The sequence below is a fragment of the Tamandua tetradactyla genome, chromosome 5, assembly GCF_023851605.1.
Source record: "Tamandua tetradactyla isolate mTamTet1 chromosome 5, mTamTet1.pri, whole genome shotgun sequence".
NCBI classification, from domain to species: Eukaryota; Metazoa; Chordata; class Mammalia; order Pilosa; family Myrmecophagidae; genus Tamandua; species Tamandua tetradactyla.
Genome location: NC_135331.1, coordinates 28946878 through 28968949, shown reverse-complemented (window position 1 = coordinate 28968949; position 22072 = coordinate 28946878). Strand labels below are relative to the sequence as shown.

The 22072-nt window shown below is 37.9% G+C and overlaps 1 protein-coding gene across 1 annotated transcript; it reads left to right on the top strand.

Annotated features, from left to right (window-relative positions):
- The first annotated feature begins 3404 nt into the window (after positions 1–3404).
- Positions 3405–4370, top strand: LOC143683020 (olfactory receptor 13A1-like). Its single transcript, XM_077159348.1, has one exon. The coding sequence runs from the start codon at positions 3405–3407 to the stop codon at positions 4368–4370; it is 966 nt and encodes a 321-aa protein (XP_077015463.1).
- Positions 4371–22072: the final 17702 nt, after the last annotated feature.

The window sequence follows — 22072 nt, the reverse complement described above, 5'->3', positions numbered from 1 at the left end:
AATCATACTTTTCAGCTGTCAGAGACTTCCCATAGTCTGTATATGAGTTATTGGTTACCTACCAGTATTGCGAATAATTCTTCCCAGTTTATGGCTCGCCTATTCATTTTCAATAGTGTCTAGTGATGAGAAGTTTTTAATTTTTATGAAGACTGGCTTAATGGTGGATCTTTTATTATTAGCAGTTTGTGTCTCATTTTCAGGATGTTTTCTAATAATTGTTGCCTACAAGATGGCAAAGATATTCTCTTATGTTTGCTTTCAGGAGCTTTATAATTTTATCTTTCCTCACTAGGCTATAACTAAACAACTATCAATATTCATGAAGAGTGAGGTAGCAATCAAAGTTTGTATATTTTCCATGTTCCTATTCAGTTCCTCCAATACAATTTATTGAAAAGACATTCCTTTGTCAAAGAATTTTTAGCACGTCATCACAAAAATCACTGACTAAGATTTATGGGTCTATTTTCAACAATTATTCTTTTTCAATGATTTATTTGTATGTCCATAAGCAAAAATGAAACTCTTATGATTACAGTAGCATTCATTATTTTACTCCTATGTCCCATCACCATAAATCCATCAGATGTGTTCTTCTCTTCAAAACTGTGTTCTCAGCTCTTTGAGGTTTTTTCAATCAATTTTAGTATCAGCTTAACAATTTCTCTTTTGGAAAATGTCTGCTAGCATTAGGATTGTGATTGTGTTAAATTTACAGATCAATTAGGAGACTGCTGGCTCGTAATAACATTCAGTCTTCCGGTTCATGAAACTGGCATATCTCTTATTTATTTCCATCAGCAAGTTCTCATCCTTTTTAGTTAGAGGTCTGTGTTTAAATTCTGTTTCCTAGGCCATAGCATTTGAATTTTACCTATTTCTGCTGATCTCATTAAAAAACTTGGAAAGTGTTTCCCCTCCATTGTTTCCTGAGTTTGTGTATCTCATCAGATGAGAGATATGATTTATTTCCTCATCAGATGTTAGCTAAAAATCCCAAGTGTATCTATCCAAGTGAAGTTTTTTTTCAGAGAATTCAAATGTCTTACACAAATATCTAAACTTGAGAATTTTTTTACTTTTTATTGGTTTTGTCAGTTGTGCTTTTCAAAGAATTCATACATTTCCTGTCTTTTCAAATTTTTTCCCTTAAACATAATATAAATATATTTTTATGGTTTTATTTTCAAATTTTTGCCTTAAACATAGTATTCCCTTATTATCATTTTAAGGTCTATATGAAGATATGTTCTTTTTGTTATTCTTGTTTACTGGTAATTACTGTTTTCCCTTCTTTTTGTTTTTAATTATTCCTTCCAGGCTATTATCAAATTGCAGTCTTTCCATATGTCCAGCTTTGAAATACATTTATTCTCTCCACTGTTTGACTTTATTTCATTAATTTCTATGGTTACACCTACATTTTCCTGCTTTTTATTTTCTCTGTATTCAAGTAGATTGGCTTGTTCTTTCATATATTAGAAACTTGGGGTACTGACTTTAAACATTATCACTCTCTCCTAAAATAGATTTAATTGTAATATAAAAGAAATCTATAAATTTCTCACAAATCACCGCTTGTGTGTTTTTAAACAAGTATGACATAACATAATTTTTAAATCATTGACTTTAAAGTATTTTCTTATTTTTCTTGCTATTTCCTGGAAGTATGTGTTATTTAGAAATTTGCCATGAAATTTCCATAGAGCTGGCATTATTTTAGTTATAATATTGCCATTGATTTCTGATTTACTATTGTCAGCAACTATTTGGAAATTTTTCAATATTTTAAAACGTATCACCTTTATACATTTTATGGAGCAGCATATATCTAGATACACATGTGTTCTAAAAAAATCAGAAATTGTGACCCATTTCCAAATATCTGCATTTCCTTAGTCCCTTTGGCTAAGGTTCTTGCTCTGAATTACTTTTCTTATGACTATCATTTGCAAGATTTCCAAGTGGAGATAAGATGGAGCTTCTTTCTCCTTCTACTACAGTGAGAAAAACAAAATCTGAATTTTTACTCTGTGTATTCACTTTGAACCCAAGTGGTCCGTTCATGGATAATGAGTTAGTAGTTAAGGTGTGAGAACAAGTCTCTTCACTGAGAAACCCTGCAAGAGGCACCAGGGCCCTCTTACGAGGACTTCCCATATCAAGCAGGAGGATTGGACATAGACGAAAACTCAGGGTGACTTTGATCACTTTAAAGGAGGGAACACCAATATTGGGGCTTCCTTTAGGATGGTTACCCTGGTTTCAGTGTAAAATATATGGGGTGCCTGTTGCAATGACAAACTAAACATCCTGGAGATGCCAAAAATTTGACCAAAATGAATCGATGAAAATGAGGTATAGGGATATTTTGAGAGATGTTTAGGACATTTTAGCTACAGGCCTTGGAAACTGGTTGCATGAGAGGGAAGAAAGATGTAAAATAATATCATTTGTTCATTGAACAAATGTCTTTTCAGTGCCTACTATGGTCAGGACCTAAAGATATGGCAATGATCCAGAGAGGTGCCCTGCCCCAAGGAGATACACCTGAGATTTGGATGAGGACCAGGTAGGGGAGATGACTGCACTGAGGGAAAAATCACAGCAGAGACATGTTAGGGGGTAATACTAGGGAAGTTGAGTTTGAAGGTCTGTGGTTCATGAAGTCAGAAAACCACAGAAGTGCTTGAGATTCACACGACTGAAACATGGGAGGTAGATCACCTGGAGTGATAGATCTGCAAATGTTAGAGTTTGGGCAGAACCAGCTGCCAGAGTTGTAAGATAGACCAAAGCAACAGAGGTTGAGGAAAGATGCCCAAAGCCTGACTGTGAGGAACCATGCACATGGAAGGAAAGTCAAGAAGATCTCCACTTCAAGATTAAAATAGCAGGTATTGAGGAAGAGTCCTGAGATTCAGGGTTTGTCAGGTGATGCACAGAAGCTCAGAGATGACCAACTGAAGGGAGCTTTCATTGTGGGAGTAGGAGGCAGAAACACTGCCTCCATAAACTTGTCCACAAATGCCAGTGCATGGAGAGCTCAGAGAGAGAGAGAAGGAACAGACAGTCCTCTGCAAGGGATGTTCTCCTCAACCCCACTGAGAAGGAAAGAAAAGGTGAGGGTGGGTCAGCCCATAACACAAATCTAGATGGCAAAGATTTCTAGGGGAAAATGAAGTGAAAATCAATGAATGATATGTGGTTTTCAGAAACTCATTGCACTGCATGGTGGTTTTGCAAATAAATGGGCTTTCATCAGTTAAACCAGTTGACTTCATCCCTTCCCAAGAGCAAGATGAGGTATAAAATAGACACAGAAGGAAATATGAGCCTGAAGCACTTATCATGTCACCTCTGCAGAGTTTCCATAGAGAAGGGTCAGCACTGATGACCTCATGGAGTGGTGCCCAGGAGTGATGCTTGGACAGTTGGGGAAGTCCAACCATACACTGGTGACAGAGTTTGTGCTGCAGGGGTTCTCAGAGCACCCACACCTGCATCTGCCCCTGCTTGGCTGCTTCATCTTCCTCTACACCATGGCCCTTGTAGGAAACACTCTGATCATCACCGTCATCACCTCCAGCTCTGGTCTCCACAGCCCCATGTACTTTTTCCTGTTCAACCTGGCCACCATGGACATCATCTGCACCTCCTCTGTGCTGCCCAAGGTGCTGGTAGGCCTGGCCTGGGAGGAAAACACCATCTCCTTCCAGGGCTGCATGGCCCAGCTCTTCTTCTTGTCCTGGTCTCTATCTTCGGAGCTGCTGCTGCTCACAGTCATGGCCTATGACCGTTATGTGGCCATTTGCCGGCCACTGCACTATGGGACCCTGATGAGTCTGCAGCTCTGCCTAGCACTAGCTGTGGCAGTGTGGGTCATCTGTGCCCTGAATGCCTCAGTCCACACTGGTCTGATGGCACGGCTGTCCTTCCGTGGCCCCAATGTAATCACTCACTTCTTCTGTGAGACCCCTCCAATGTTGCTGCTCTCCTGCAGTCCCACCCATGTGAACAGCATTATGACACTCTTGGCTGATGAATTCTATGGATACCTCAACTTCCTGCTCACCCTCATGTCCTATGGCTACATCATTGCCAGCATCCTACGCATCCGCTCAGCTAAGGGGAAGAGGAGGGCCTTCTCCACCTGCTCCTCCCACCTCATCGTGGTCTCCATCTACTATTCAGCTGTGTCCAGTGCCTACATCAGCCCAGCCTCCAACTACAACCCTGAGAGAAACAAACTGGCTGGAGTGCTGTACACAGCTGTGAGCCCCACCCTAAACCCACTCATCTACACACTGAGGAACAAGGATGTCAAGACAGCCCTAAGGAAACTCCTCCCCCTTTGTAGGCCTTAAATGCTTCTGTCCTGGATTGCCCCATGCCCATATTCTGAAGACCACACATAAGGAAATAAGGCCTAACTACAACAGTTTTAGCAAAATCATCCTCTGCTTTGGCTGCTGGCCAAATTGGTGTGACTTTGCAGGTGTCATTTTCCAGTAAACAATATGGATGTGTTGTACTGGCTCCCACATGGTATCTTGATGAGAACACAATAAATTTGGGTCTACAGAAGCAGGATCTGTTTCTGAGAGGTTTTCTTCAAGACTGGCACATTCTCAGTAATGTGTCAGGCTCTAGTTGATCACTCAGAGAACTCTGACACCTAAAACTGCCCAGTAGGCTTTTCCTGTTCACATCTACCTTAAATGTCACACACCAAGCCCTAAATGAAAGCGTTCCCAGTTTTACAGATAGCAGAAGTCCTGGGCCCAGTACATTGACCCTTTTAATGTACTGGCCCCATTCAGGCACTTCCCCTACATATGCACTTGTCCACAGGGGTCTGTTTGCCCAGGATCCCCATTGCATCACTACACATTCAAAATCAGTTTACATTCAAAGTCATCACAAATGCCCCCACCCTCAAAGCCTTCCATCATCTGTGCCACAGAAGCAACTTATATTTCCTGAACCCTTTGTGGTCTGATTCTGTATTATCCAAATTTCAGGTCCAGTCAGCATTGCCATCCACAATGAGAGCCCCTTAATTTGAGATGTATCTATGCCCTATTCTGTTCAGTGTGGGGCTCCATCTTAAAAGTTCCACTGTGGGGTGGGTGATGGTGGCACAGTGGCAGCATTCTTGCCTGCAGTGCCGGAAACTCAGGTTCAATTCCCAGTGACTGCCCATGTTAAAAAAAAAAAAAAGTTCCACTGTGCTTAATCACCTTCCTCTGGCATATGTATAATAACACATCACTGCCCAAATCTTCTGCTTATTCACTCAAAATGAGTCGTATACTCATATGTAAATATGAGTTGTGTCAGTAGACAATGCAAACCTATAGTTGAAGTTGCACCAGGTTCTTCATGAGCCATTTTGGATACTTTAACCCACATTTCATAAAATTGTATTTATAGCACATGAGGTATGATATCTTGCTCCAGTGAGCCTCTGAGTTATATGGGAAGGTCTTTGAGTTAACTGATTATGTCCACTGTGGTGGAATGGGGGAATACATCGGTTGTCCAGGTTTTTGGTTTCCACTGTTGATTGCTGGACCAAGGGTTTTGGGTTGTAAACTCATTTCTAAAGATGCAATAATTATCAAAAGTCATTGGTTTAAAACTATAGAAATTTATTCTCTCATTTTTCTGGAATCTAGAATGCCATATCCAAGATGCTGGCAGGGTCAGACTCCCTCTGAAAGTACTGGGAGCATACTGTACCTTGCTCCTTCCAGCTGCTAGTGGCTCATGATGATCCTTAGCTTGTAGTAGCACCAATCCCATCCCTGCCCCCATTGTCAGGTGGCCACCTTACCTGTGTCTCTCCTCTGTGTCCATGTTTCAATCTCCACCTCCTTTCTCCTATAAAGAAACTAGTTATTGATTGAGATGAGATTCTCAGGTAATTACATCAGCAAAGTATTACAAATATGAATATATGCACAGGTTCCAAGTATTTTCTGGGGATTTTATTTAGCACACTAGTTGCCAGCTTGCTCACCAAATTTGTCCCTGTACCCCACAGACAATACATTCACCCCATCCCCTTATAACTCACTCAAATCAACCCATTACAGCATCAACACTAAGTAGAAAATCTTGTTTAAACATTATCAGATCAAAAGTCCCATATCTCATCAATTAAATCATGTAGATCATGGGTGAGACTCTGGGTATGATCTAACCAGTGGCAAAGTTCTCCTCAATCTATAGAATGATTAAGGCATAAAATGAGTCAACATCTACTAAAATACCATGATAGGACAAGCATTGAATAGACAATCTCATTCCAAAGCTGATTAATTGGATTGGGGAAAGTAGCGGAATTGGGTAGATTGAGTTCAGCCCTGTTCCAAGGAAAAGTTAGAGAAGGAATGGGAGGGCAACGAGATGGTGATTCCAGAGTTCAACTGACCTGGGAGAGTCTTCTGCACCACATAGGGTGGTCTTGGTTGCAAAGCTGAGGAACTAGAAGCAGAGAAATGGAGCTAACACTGAAGCCCAGTGCCCACAGGAGTGCACTGATGGGGAGAGGGGGACCAGGAAATGAGCCAAGCCACATTCCTTGAATGCACTACCCTCACCAGCACAGACCTGTGACTCACCCCACACCCCATGAACCTGAATCCCATCACCCACCTCCACTCCCTGTGCTCCAAGTGTTGCACAGCATCATCCCACTTCCCTTGAGCTCCACACATGAGTGTATCAGTTTATGGCACTCCCAGACATCTGCCTGTACATGGCCCCCAGTCACACCCCTCAGCTCTGAGAACATCAGTTTGTGGCACTTCTAGACCCCTGCATGGCTGCAGCCCCAAGTCATGCCCTACAGCTCTGGGAAAGTGCTGATCTGTGTAGCCAGGACACATCTGTCCCCAGACAATGTAATCAACTACCATAGCGCTGCACAGATGCACAAAGGGACCCACACTGTAGACCAGTGCATACCAGAGTTACGTCCCCCAGACCCAGGCACCTGCACAGCTACATCTGTCCTAGCTGCTGGGCATACACATTCACAGGCATCAGCATAATATCCCCAACCTGTGCCTATACCTGTGCTGCAACACATCACTGCACTGCTGTACCCTGCCCTGTGCTCTGCATCCTCCTACACATCCATCCCACAAACACAATGATTTAGACTATTGAAGGAAATCAACTTCCAAAGTAAATCAATCAAGATATTTACATGCAATGAAAACAACAGAAGATCACTAAGCATATCACAATGCAGGCAGATATAGCCCAGCCTAATGACCAAATTAAAACACCAGAAGAGTCATAGACATTGGAAAACTAATCAAAGATGTTCATATAACTCTACTAAATAAAAAAAGTGGATGGCTAATGACTTAAGGAGATCAAGAAGACAGCAGAAGAGCAGAAAGATGAACTTGAAAGAATAAATAGAAAAATAGCAGATATCACAGAGATCATAGTTTCTGTTGACTGATTAAAAAACATACTAGAGACACACAACAGCACACAACAGCAGATTTGAGGAGGCAGAAGAAAGAATAAATGAACTAGAGGACAGGATAACTGATTCCAAACACTCAAACAGCAAATGGCAAAAATAATTGAAAAAATTGAATCGGATCTCAGGGAAATGATGGACAAAACAAAGTGCACAAATATAAGAATCATTGGTGACCCAGAACAAGAAGAGAGGAGTAAAGGGCTTGAAAAGTAGTTGAGGATATAATGGGGGAAACCTTACCAACTCTTACAAAGGACATAGATATACATGGCAAAGAAGCTCGATAAACTCCAAACAGAATAAGTTCAAATAGGCCTTTCCCAAGACACGTACTAATTAGTCTGTCAAATGTTGAAGAGAAGCAGAAAATTCTGAAAGCAGCAAGAAAAAACAATTTACTACATACAAAGGAAACCACATAAGGCTGAGATCAGACTACTCAACTGGCACCATGGAGGCAAGAAGGCAGTGGTATGATTTACTTAAGATTCTGAAATTGAGAGACATCCAGTGAAGAATTCTATATCTGCCAAATTATCCTTCAAAACTGAGGGAAACATTAAAATTTTCACAGGCAAACAAATCCTGAGATAATTGATCAACAAGAGACCAGCCTTACAAGATATACTAAAGGGAGTTCTGCCAGTTGAAAAAATGACAAGAGAGGGAGGTCTGGAGGAGGGCACAGAATTAAAGAGTATCAATAAGGGTAACTTAAAGAATAAAAAGAGAAGGAGAAAAAAGAATATATAAATCTGACAAATAAAATCCAAAAGATAAGACGGCAGAGTCAAGAAAAGCCTTTTCATTAATAACTTTGAATGTGAATGAACTAAACATACCAATTAAAAGATACAGATTGGCAAGATGGATTAAGAAATATAATCCAGCTATATGTTGGTTACAAGAAACTCATGTTAGACACAAGGATACAGATAGATTGATAGTGAAAGAACAGAAAAAGATTTTCCATGCAAGTTATAACCAAAAGAAAGTAGGAAGTAGCTATACTAATTTCTGACAAAATAGACTTTAAATGTAAAGACATCATAAAAGGCAAAGAAGGACACTACATATTAATTATTATTATTATATTAATATTAATTAAAGGGACAATTAACTAAGAAGAAATAACAGTCATAAATGTTTATACTCCCAATCAAGGAGCTCCAATGTACATGAGACAGACATTGGCAAAACTGAAGGGAACAGTAGATGTTTCAACAATAATAGTAGCAGACTTCAATGCATCCTCTCTTCTATAGATAGAAAAAACAGACAGAAGATCAGCAAGGAAACAGAGAAGTTAAACAGCTTAATAAATAGAATTAGGCCTAACAGACATATATAGATCATTGCACTCCAAAACACAAGGATATACATTCTTCTCTAGTCCTCATGGAATGTTCTACAAGATAGATCATATGCTGGGGCATTAAACAATCTTTATAAATTTTAAAACATTGAAATTATTCAAAGTGCTTTCTCTGATCATGATGGAATGAAGCTGGATCTCAATAATCACCAAAGAACAAGAACATTCACAAATATATGGAGATTACATAATACACTCTTAAACAACCAGTGGGTCAAAGAAGAAATTGCCAGAAAAATAAGTAGCTATCTAGAGACAAATGAAAATGAGAATACAACATATCAGAACTTATGGGAGCAAAGGCTGTGCTGAGAGGCAAATTTATTGCCCTAAATTCTATATTAATAAACAAGAAAGAGCAAAAATCAAAGACCTAAGTGCTCAGGTGGAGGAACTTGAGAAAGAACAGCAAACTAAGCCCAAAGGAAATAGAAGAAGAGAAATAACAAAGATGAAAGCAGAGTTAAGTGAATGGGAGAGAAAAAGAACAATTGAAAGATCAATAAAACAAAAGTTGGTTCTTTGAGAAAATCAATAAAATTGATGGGCCACTAGCAAGACTGACAGAGAAAAAGAGAGAGAGATTGCAAACAAACAAAATCAGAAATGAGTTGGGGAGCATTACCACAGACCCAGAAGAAATAAAAGAAATCACAAGAGGATACTATGAACAAATATAAATCTACAAATGACACAATTTAGATGAAATGGACAAATTTCTAGAAACACACAAACAAGCTACACTAACTCAGAAAGAACTAGAAGATCTCAACAAACCATCACAGGTAAAGAAATACAATCAGTCATCAAAAATCTTCATATAAAGAAAAGCCCAGGGCTAGATGGTTTCACAGGGAAGTTTTATCAAACATTCCAAAAAAAACTAACACCAATCCTGCTCAAACTTTTCAAAAAAATAAATTGAGGAAAAAGGAACTCTACCTAACTCATTTTATGAAGCTAAATTTTAATAGCAAAACCAGGTAAAAGAAAAGTAAGCTACAGGCCAATCTCCTAATGAACATAGATGCAAAAATTCTCATCAAAATACTACAAATCAAATCCAACAACACATTAAAAGAATTATACACCACAACCAAGCGCGTTTACACTAGAAATGCAAGGATGTTTCAACACAAGAAAATCAGTTAATGTATTATAGTACGTTAAGAAATCAAAAGGGAAAAAATCACATGATCACCTCATTCGATGCAGAAAAAGCATTTGACAAAATTCAGCATCCTTTTCTGATAAAAACACTTCCAAAGTTTAGAATCAAAGGTAACCACGTCAATATGAAAAAGGGAATATATGAAAAACCAGGATGCCCACTGTCATCACTATTCTTCAACATTGTGCTAGAAATTCTAGCTACAGCAATCAGGCAGGATACAGAAATAAAAGGCATCCAAATTGGAAAGGAAGAAGTACAACTTTCACTATTCGCAGATGACATGATACTATACTTGGAAAGCCCAAAGAAATCTACAGCAAAATTGTTTGAGGTAATAAACAAATCCAGCAAGGTAGCAGGATATAAAATTAATGTTCAAAAATCAGTAACATTTTGACACACTAGCAGTGACCTAACTGAGCAGTCAGTTAAGGAAAAAATTCCATTCAAAATGGCAACTAAAATAATCGAGTACATAGAAATTAACTTAACAAAGGAGGTAAAGGACGTGTACACAGAAAACAACACAACATTGCTAAAAGAAATCAAAGAAGACCTAAATTGATGGAAAGACATTCCTTGCTCATGGATAGGAATGCTAAATATAGCTAAAAGGTCAATTCTACCCAAATTGATCTACAGATTCAATGCAATACCAATCAAAATTCCAGCAATCTACTGAGGAAATTTGGAAAAGCTAGTTACCAAATTCATCTGGAAGGGAAAGAGACTCTGAATACCTATTTTAAACATCCATTTTAAAACATAAGAACAGGACAGGCCATGGTGACTCAGCAAGCAGAGTTCTCACCTGCCATGCCGGTACCCGAGTTCGATTCCTGCTGCCTGCCCATGCAAAGAAAAAAAAAAGAAGAAGAAGAAGAAGAACAAAGTGGAAGGATTAAAACTCCTTGACTTTAAAACCTATTATTTAGCTACAGTGGTCAAAACAGCATGGTACTGGCACAAAGATAGAAGCACTGACCAATGGAATTGAATTGAGAGTGCAGAAATAGACCACCAAATCTATGGTCAACTGATTTTTGACAAGGCCCCCAATACCTCTGAACTGGGATAAAATAATCCTTTCAATAAATGGGCATGGGACAACTGGATATCAATGACCCAGAGAGTGAAAGAGAACTCTTACTTTACACCCTATAAAAAATTGACTCAAAGTGGATCATACATCTAAATATAAGAACTGGCACCATAAAGCTTCTAAAACAAAATGTAGGGAAACATCTTCAATATCTAGTAATAACAGGTAGCTTCCTAAACTTTACACCTAAAGCACAAGAAACAAAAGAAAAAACAGATAAATGGGAAGTCCTCAAAATCCAATGCTTCTGCACCTCAAAAGACTTTGTCAAAAAGGTGAAGAGGCAGTCAATTCAATGGGAGAAAATATTTGCAAATCACATATCAGACAAAGATTTGATATCCTGTATATACAAAGAAATCATGCAGCTCAAGAACAAAAGAACAAACAACTCAATTATAAAATGGGCTAGAGAGATGTATAGGCATCTTTCTGAAGAGCAAATATAGATGGCTCAAAAGCACCTGAAGAGATGCTCATTTTCATTGGCTTTAAGGGAAACACAGATCAAGACTACAATGAAACACCACCTCACACTTATAAGAATGGCTGCTATTAAACAAACTGGAAACTATAAATGTTGGAGAGGATGTGGAGAAACTGGAACACTCAAGCACAGCTGGTGGGAATGTATAATGGTGCAGCCACTATGGAGGACAGTTTGGTGGTTCCTTAGGAAACTAAATATTGAGTTGCCCTAAGACCCAGCAATATTGCTACTTGGTGTTCTACTTTGCTAGTTGCCAGAATGCAATATCCCAAAAACAGAATGGCTTTTCAAAAGGGGAATTTAACAAGTTGCTACTTTACAGTTCTAAAGCCAAGAAAATGTCCCAATTAAAGCAAGTCTATAGAAATGTCCAATCTAAGGCATCCAGAAAAAAGATACCTTGATTCAAGAAGGCCAATGAAGTTCAGGGTTTCTTTCTCAAGTGGAAGGGCACATGGCAAACACAGTCAGAGTTTCTGTCTCATCTGGAAAGGCACATGGTGAACATGGCATCATCTGCGAGCTTCTTCTCTTGGCTTCCTGTTCATGAAGCTCCCTGGGAGGCTCTTTCTTTCTTCATTTTGAAGGTCACTGGCTGATAGACTTTCTACTTCTCATGGCTATGTCATTCTCCATTCTTCAAATCTCTTTCATTCTCGAAAATGTTTCCTCTTTTATAGGACTCCAGAAACTAATCAAGACCCACCCAAATGGGTGGAGACATGTCATCACCTAATCCATCACCTAATCAACCACTCTTGATTGGGTTACATCTCCAGGGAGATAGTCTAATTACAGAGTCAAACATGCAGTATTGAATAGGGATTATTCTGCCTTTAAAAAATGGGATTTTGATTAAAACATGGCTTTTCTAGGGGACATACATCCTTTCAAACCAGCACACTTGTTATATATACCCAGAAAAGCTGAAAGCAATGACACAAACAGACTCTTGCACACCAATGTTCAAAACAGTATTATTCACAATTGCCAAAAGATGGAAACCAACCAAATGCCCATCCACAGAGGCGTGGGTTAACAAAATGTGGTATATACATACAATGGAATATTATGTAGCAGTAAGATGAAATGATGTCCTGAAGCACATGACAAGATGGATGAGCCTTGAAGACATAATGCTGAGTCAAATAAGCCAGACACAAGTGGAAAGATACTGTATGATTAACTTTTGTGACCATGGTAAAGGTAAAATCAGAGGCTTATAATGCAAAATACTGGGAACTTAGAGATACATAAAATCTGGAGATGGGTGAACAGTTAGCTAATGAGGTTGAAGTCCAAGGTTAGGGAATAGATAGAAGTGAAAGCAGTTCTCTAGTGGTCTATAAGTAATATTACCACATTGAAAATAAACAAGATTGAAAGGGGTTGTATAGACCAATGTGTCCCATTGATTAGAGATATAAACATAAATAGGTTCTTACAAGAACTACTTCAAAGGGATGATTTGTGTACAAAGAATGTTTAAGTCCAGGGTACAGGGGGAAAACTACCATTGAATACTATGAGCTATGTTTGAAAAGAAAACATCAGCAGTACCACAGCAACAGCAGTGGTAAATAATAGGGGGAGGGACAAGAGTTAAGAGGAGGTTTAGATTTCTGATTGGGTGAGGGTGTGCTTATGGGTTATCTTTCAATTGTGAGCAATAAAATTATCGAAAATTGAGAGTATTTATAGACCGTGGACTTGGGGACTACACATGATGCCTGATGAATGCATGTGGCTGAAGGATGCACCGACTGAGAAATAGATTGGTGAACAATGATGTATACATATGATCAAATTATGTGTTGCTACAAAAAGGAACGAAGTTGTGAGGCATGCAACAATGTGAATGAACATGTGAGGCATTTGGTGAGGCAAAATAAGCCAAAAACTAAAGAACAATTATGATATGGTCTCCTTTAGGAAATGCTTATAAGAAAACAGGAGCCTAGATTGTAAGCTTTTGTAGCAAACACATTTAGTCCAGAGCGGTAATTATTATTTCTGGATTTCAAGAGGCTATTCTGTATATACATATATATAACCTGATATTTAAAGATGAGAACAAAGTTGATCAGGTCAGGGTTAAATTAATTCAGAGCAAAGGAGTAAGAAAAACATTGTCTGTATTTTATAACCACCCTACTCTTTGAGACCAAAGGAAGAAAGGTTTATTTGGTATTGAACCTAAACTTTCTGTAGCACATAATCTAACTCAACCTATATGCGTAGCTCATTTGAACAACTGAAACACAGGGATCCCAGAATGAGAAAGAGGTCCTTTACTCCTGTAAAGCTTCATGTAATGCCTGGACACATCCTAGAGCATATTAAGCAGATAATTGAAAAGTATTGACAAAGTCCTTTGAAGGATGGGAGAAAAAAAATATGGAATTATTGCACTTTACCATCAGAGAATCCCCTGATACTTTGTCAAAGTTTAGGGACACCCAAATTGATAGGTCAAGCTCTTGATCTTTTTTTAACTTGTACTATTTTTTAATATTTTTGTTATGAATAACAAACAGACATGCAAACATTCTTGACATGGTTACAATCAATGGCTCACAATATCATCACATAGTTGCATATTCATCACCATGATCATTTTTTTAAACATTTGCATCTCTCCAGCAAAAGAAAGAAAAAATTCATACATGCCATACCCCTTACCCCTCCCTCTCATTGACCACTAATATTTCAATCTCCTCAGTTTATTTTAATCTTTATTCCTCCTATTATTTGTTTATTTCTTAGCCATATTTTTTTACTCATCTGTTCATACTGTAGATAAATGCAGCATCAGACACAAGGTTTTCATGATCAACAGTCACATTTCAAAAGCTATATCATTATACAGTCATTTTCAAGAAACATGGCTACTGGAAAAACAGCTCTATAGTTTCAACATACTTCCCTATAGCTGCTCCAATACACCATAGACTATAAGGGGATATTTATATAATGCATAAGAATAACCTCCAGGATAACCTCACAACTCTGAAATCTCTCAGCCAATGACACTTTATTTTGTCTCATTTCACTCTTCCCCCTTTTGTTCAAGAAGGTTTTCTCAATCCCTTGTTGCCAAGTCCCAGCTCATTCTGGGATTTCTGTCCTATGTTGACAAGGAGGTTTATACCCCTGGGAGTCATGTCCCACATAGACAGGAGTGGCGAGCAGAGTTTGCTTGCCATGTCGGCTGAGAGAGAGAGAGGTCACATATGAGCAACAAAAGTGGTTCTCTGGGGATGATTCTTAGGTCTAATTTTAAGTAGACTTAACCTATCCTTTGCAGGGATAGGGACAAACTCCAAGATTGAAGGCTTAGCCTATTGATTTGGTTGTCTCCGCTGCTTGTGAGAATATCAGGAATTCTCCAAATGGGGAAGTTTAATTTTCCCCCTTTCTCCCCAGTCCCTCGAGGGGACTATGCAAATAGCTCTTTATTCACTGTTCAAAACACTGTGGGATTTACTGGGACATCACAGTAACCTGGACAAACTTACAAAATATCATGTCTTATTCAAGGTTCCATGTACTTATGGTGTTCAATTAAACTGTCCATATAAGTTAAATTAGGAAATGCACTAGTCAAAATATAAATTTTGTGCCAAATAAAAATTTCTTGCTTTAGTCTGACACACAAGTTGAAGTTTTCAAATATGAATGGCCATCTATTTTCAACATCCTGCAATACTGGCATTCCTTTGCTCTTCTTCATACAGAAATATTTTTTAATTTGTACATTTAGTCACTATCATTGTACATTCCAGACATTTTAAGATTATATCATCACAGTCTTTATCATCTTTCCTCCTGGTTTCATATGTGTCCCCAACCCTTCTCCCTCTATCATTCTCACATTCACCTTCGTTCAATATACTTACATTATTGTGCTGCAATCAGGTAATATTGTGCTATCCATTCCTGGATTTTTACAACTAATCCAGTTGCACAATCTGTACCCTTTCTGCTCCAATTACCCAATCTCTATCCTAATTCTTTGTCCTCATGACATGTGCTCTTCACTGAAATTCTTCAAATTCACTCATTAATATTAGTTCATATTAGTGAGACTGTACAATATTTGTCCTTTGGTTTCTGGTTAATTCCACTCAGCATAACATCCTCAAGGTCTATCCATGTTATTCCATGTTTCATGACTTTATTCTGTCTTACAACAGCATAGTATTCCATTGTATGTATATACCACAGCTTGTTTAGCCACTCATCTGTTGATGGACATTTGAAGCCCTTAATCTTGAGGCTTACTCTTATGAAGATTATGTAAATAGCAGAGAAGCTTAGCCCACCTACAGGTATGCCTAAGAGTTACTTCTGGAGGACCGCTTTGTTGGTCAGATGTGGCCTCACTCTCTCTAAGGCCAACTCGAAAGTTAATTCATTGCCCTCCACCCTATGTGGGATATGACACCCAGGGGTGAAAGTCTCCCTGGTAGCATGGGAGACAATTTCCATGGATGAGTCTGGCCCTGGAACTGTAGGATCAACAATTCCATCCTGACCAAAATGGGGAAAAGAAGTGTAACTAACAAAGTATCTGTGGGACAGAGAGTTTAAATAGACTCAAGAGGCTACTGTATGAGTGTTGCTTTTATGCAAGCTCCAGTTAGACACTGCTACACAGCATAACCTGCTAAACCCCCACCAGGGCCATTCCAGCCAATCCTAAAGAATACCTAGGGCAATATATAAGATTCCACAAGGGTTCCATGCACTAGAGTAACTTTTCAGAAACCTACAACCTCCAGACGGATTCCTGGACCAGATAAGTCCTGAAATCTAAAGGGCCCAGCCTCTCCAGAATATCAGATTTTCCAACATAAAAAAGTTAGAATGGCCATAACCCAAACACCCCTAAAGAGAGAGACTGAAAGATCAAAGGTGATGGTGGAGTATACAGAGAAGGTAGGATTTAACAAATGAATATGAATCCTAAATCATTTTAGGATATCTCTTTTAGCCTCCAGTATCTGAGAGCAGCTAGAAGTAAAAACCTAAAATTGTGGAATTGCAACTCATACCAAACTCTGAAATGTGTTCTACAACTAATTGTGGTGCTGTGCTTTGAAAATTATTGCTTTTTTGTATATATGTCATTTTTCACATGCAAAAAAATGTCTCTTGTGATGATAAAAAAATATTTATGCCTTCTAGCATCCTATATTCCAGAGCAGCTAGAAGGAAAAATCTGAGAGGATCATATGGGAGCCCATGATAAACCTGGAATTGATCCTGTTAAAGCACTTGTTGAGGAGTGCTTTGAAAACTATTGCATTTTTCTTTCTTTGCTTCATGTGTATGTCAGCCTATACAATAACAAAAACTTTTTAAATAAGAATACCTAGGACTTGAACTAAGACTCTATAAAAGATTCATGCACTATACTTGTTTACCTAGAGCCTATAATTCTCAGAGGGTTCCTAGGTCAGACAAATCCTGAAACCCAGAGGGATCAGCCTCTCCAGGATATAATCATCCCCCTATCTTTAGTGTCAACACCCCTTCTCAACATGTAAAAGTGAGAAAGGACATTGCCTAGTGATCTCTGTAGATTGGAAGAAGGATCAAAGGAGAAGGAGCAGTTATAACACAGAAAATAGGATTTCACAAATGAGTATGATTGCTGAATCACTATATTGATATTTCTTTTAGCCCCCTGTGTTTTGGAGCTACTAGAGGGAAAAATCTGAAACAGTGGAATGGTAACCCTTAACAAACTCTGAAATCTGTTCTGTGAGTACTAGCTGAAGTGTACTTTGAAAATTATTGCTTTTTCTTTCTTTTCTTTTGATATATGTCATATTTCACAATAAAAATATATTTAAGAATATATGAGGTTCATATTTGGGATGATAGTAATATTTTGGTAATGGACAATGGAGATGATAGCACATTATGAATGCAATTAACAGCACTGAAATATGTATCTGAATGTGATTAAAAGGGTAAAAGTGACATTGTATATACAGTTACAGAATAAATATTTTTTAAAATCCACAAAAAAAGTGAGCCTTATGCTAAGCCTTGAACTTTTTTAAAGTTCAATTATAAAATTGTCAGTATCATCATCTGTAAGAAATGTTCCATACCACTGCAAGATGTTGTTGCTAGGATGGTGTACAGGAATCTGTACTAATGTGCAATTGTTCTGAAAACCCACAATTTCTCTAACAAAGAACAAAATTGTAAAGACTAAGCCAGGAAACCTTTCTGAGGCCAACTCTCTCCGAATCATGGTGAACACAATTAAAAGCACCAAAATAAATATCTGAATGTGCATAAAAAGCGAAATGTTGGATTGTGTACAGGCAATGAGAATAAAAAATTTTAAAGAATCATGGAATTGTACTACAAAAACAGTGAACCACAGTTGACTAATTTCTTTGGGAAAAACTCACAGTACAATATTGAATGACAGTGGTGACAGTGGGCACAATTGTCTTGTTCCCAATCTTAGAGGGAAAGCTTTCAGTCTTCCACCATTAAGGAGGATGATAGCTGTGTGCTTTTCACATATGCCTTTTATCTTTATGTTAAGTTGAGAATGTTATGTACCCCATAAAAGGTCATATCCTTTTAATCCATCCTTATTAGGGCAGGACTATTGTGGGTGGTACATTTTGATTAAGTTCTTTCAATTGCGATGCAACCTGCCTCATCCAGGGTAGGCATCAACCCCTTTACCAGAGTCCTTTATGAGAGGATAAGATAGTTAAAACCAAGAGAAACTCACAGAGTAAAAGCCCCTGGAAGAGCTGAAAGAAAAAGCCACTGAAACCAGAAGCTGAAAGCAAGAAAACCCAGGAGAGAAGGATGAACATACACTGGCCATGTGACTTCTCATGTGACTGAGGTGTTCTGGATGACAACAGCCTTTCTTCAGAGAAGGTATCATCCTGTTCAAGCCTTAATTTGGACATTTTCAGAGCCTTAGAACTGTAAATTTGTAAGCTAATAAATTCACATTGTAAAAATGAACTCATTACTGGTATATTACATTCTGGCAATTTTCAGGTTGAAGAACTTTCCTTTTATTCCTAATGTTCTAAATATTTCTATAAAGAAGTGATGCTGGATGATGTTGCATGACTTTTCTGCATCAATAGAAATGATCATGTGCCTTCTCCTTCACTGTATTAATGTGGTGTGTTACATTCATTGATTTTCTTGTGTTAAGCCAACTTTTCACACCAGGGTAAAATCTCACTTGATTATGGTGCATAATTCTTTTAATATGCTGTTGGATTTGATTTGCTAGTATTTTGTAGAGAATTTCTGCATTAGAGGTAATGGCCTGTAGTTTTATTTCTTTGTGGTATCTTCATCTGGCTTTGGGTTGAGGGCAATGTTGGCCTCATAAAAGGAATTAGGGAGCATTCAATATTTGGAAGAGTTCATGCAGAATTGGAGTTAGGTCTTCTTGGAATGTTTGGTAAATTCCCCTGTGAAGCCATCTGCTCCTGGCCTAGTCTTTGATTGGAGGCTTTGTTTACTGAGTCAATCACTTTATTAGAAATTGGTTTCTTGAAAACTTCTATTTCCCTTGACTCAATGCAGGTAGTTTATGTGTTTCTAAGAATTTGTCAATTTCTTCTAGGTTATCTAAGTTATGGGCACACAGTGTTTCCTAGTATCCTCTATTAGGACTTTTTATTTCAGCAGTGTTTGTAGTAATGACCTCTTTCCCATTTTTTATTTTCATTGTTTCTAAACACTCTTTTATTCTTTGTCAGCTTAACTAAAAGTTTATCAATTTCATTCAGCTCAAGGAACCAACAATTGGTTTGATTAGTTCGCTCTAAACTTTTGTCTTCCACTAAAATCCTTGTTATTTCCTTCCTACTGCTCATTTTGAGTTTAGTTTGCCCTTCTTTTTTTAGTTCTTCCAGTGTTTAGTTTAGATATATGATTTGAAATGTTTCTTATTTTTAATGTAAGCATTCACAACACTGCTTTTACTATATCCTATAAGCTTTGGTATGTTTTATCTTCATTCACCTCAAGATAGTTCCTAATTCCCCTGTGATTTCATCTTTCATGATTTGATTGTTTAACAGATGTTATTTAATTTCCACATATTTCCGAAATTTCCAGTTGTCACTCTGTTATTGATTTCTAACTTCATCCATTGTAGTGGGAGAATATACAATTTATGGTATCAATATTCTTTAATTTATTCAGCCTTGTCTTGTGACCTAACATATGGTCTATCTTGTAGAATGATCAATGAGACCTCAAGAAAAATGTGTACTCTGTTTTTGTTGGATGAAATATTCTGTATATGTCTGTTATGTCCAATTGGATTAGAGTATTGTGCAACTTTTGTATTTCCTTACTGATCTTCTGACTAGATAGTCTAACAAATACAGAAAGTGGTATAGTGTGATCTCCTATGATTAATGAAAAACTGTTACTATCACCTTTCAAATATTTCAGCATTTGCTTCATATATTTTGGGGTTTCACCCTCAGTTTCATATATATTTATAATTGTTAAAACTACTTGGTGAATTGTCCCCTTTCTCAGTATATAATGATGGTCCATTTTTTTCATTACCATTTTTACTCAAAGTTTATTTTAGATGATATTAATATACTACACAATTTCTTTTCTGGTTACTAATGGCATGATTTTTTCCCACACTCTCACATTCAACCTAATTGTATCTTTGAATTTAAGGTGAGCAGTCAGCATATAATTTGACCATACTTTTTGCTTTATCCTTTCTGCAATCCTTGTATTTTGACTATAGTGTTAACCCATATGCATTTGTAGCCATTACTGAAAATGTAGGATAGTCTTCTGCCATTTTGTTACTTATCCTTTGTATGTCTTATACATTTTTGTCTCTTAATTGTTCCAAAAAAACCCAACAACAGCAACTACAAAACATAATCAATAGTTTTGTGGCCCCTCCCAAGTCTTACTGAAGTGGGTTTCGTGTCCCTTTCTGTCACAAGGGAGCTAGACAAGGGCTGCAACCCACTGCAGCATGCCATGAGAGTGGCAGATGAGTGCCAACAGCCACCAGGCAAGGAAAGCAATTTACTTTCCTTTTCCATCAGTCATCAGTCTCTCTCTCCCACTCTTCCCCGGATGCTGTACAGCAGTGTTCTCCTATTGCTGGAGCTCCAATGTTGTCTCAGACACTTCCTGCCTGTTTACCAGTTATTCTGATAGGAGAAACTTCCTGTTCTACCATCTTAATACAGTCTCCCAGTAACTGGGTATTTTACATCATGCTATAACCATGCAATGTAATACCACTCAGCAACAAAAATGCACACACTGCTATTACATATAAAAACACAGATAAATGACTCAGCATTGTTTTGAGTTTTAAAACTGCTGAACTAAAGGGGTATATACAGCATGATTCCATTTAAAGGAAATTCCGAAAGAGGCAAGGCTAATATAAAATTTTAGAAATAAATCACTGATTTGGGGGCAGAGGGCAAAGGAGGGCACAAAATTGGCTACAAAAGCACAGAAAATGCACTCCAAGCTGATAGAGCTGCTCGGTTTTGATTGAAGTACCAGGTACATGGGTGTGAACAGACTTCACGATTATAATCTTGGGTTTTAATAATGAATGTACTATGATGCAATTGATTTAGAATATTCTGCAAACAGGAATGCACTTTGAATTAAAATCCAGCCAGGACAAACATCGTAAACTTGATCTATAGAGTTTCAAAATTCAAAAATAAAAAGGAAGTGCTATAAAAGATCACTGAATGGAAATTAAAGCAGTTACCTGCATTGCTTATTTGGAGGAAGAACAATAAGATGCATAAAAGAAATAAAAACAGGGGGTGCAAGTGTAGTTCACTGGTAGAATTCTCCCCAGCCATGCAGGAGACCTGGTTTCAATTTCTGGCACATGCACTTGCCAAACAAACAAACAAACAAAAAACAAAACAAACTAAAATTCAATGAATGGTGCCTCAATAATAAGATACTCAAATGGAAATAGAACAAAATGTGACCCATGCCATACAGCATACATAAAAGAAACGCATGTAATATGCTGCATTGTTGTGTGTACTTTTAATATTATACATAATTACCAGAATACAAAGTTAAGGTAGAATAGACTTAACTGAATTGACTTAAAGTTGAGTGAATTATTCTACACAGGGAAACCTGAAAATATAATGGTGATGCTTCCAAGGCAAATGTTGAGGAAAGCACTGCTAGAGTAATTGGCTTCAGTGCTGGGCTGCTCTTGCCCTTACAAGTTGAAGCTCAAATTGCCCAACTTTATCCTCACCACTTAATTTATGGAAAGCATTGTTCATGAACCATAGAGCCAGGTTTAATTGTCCCTGAGAGATTTCCCTTCGAGTCTACCGCCCCAAGAAAAACACCTGACCCTGGTC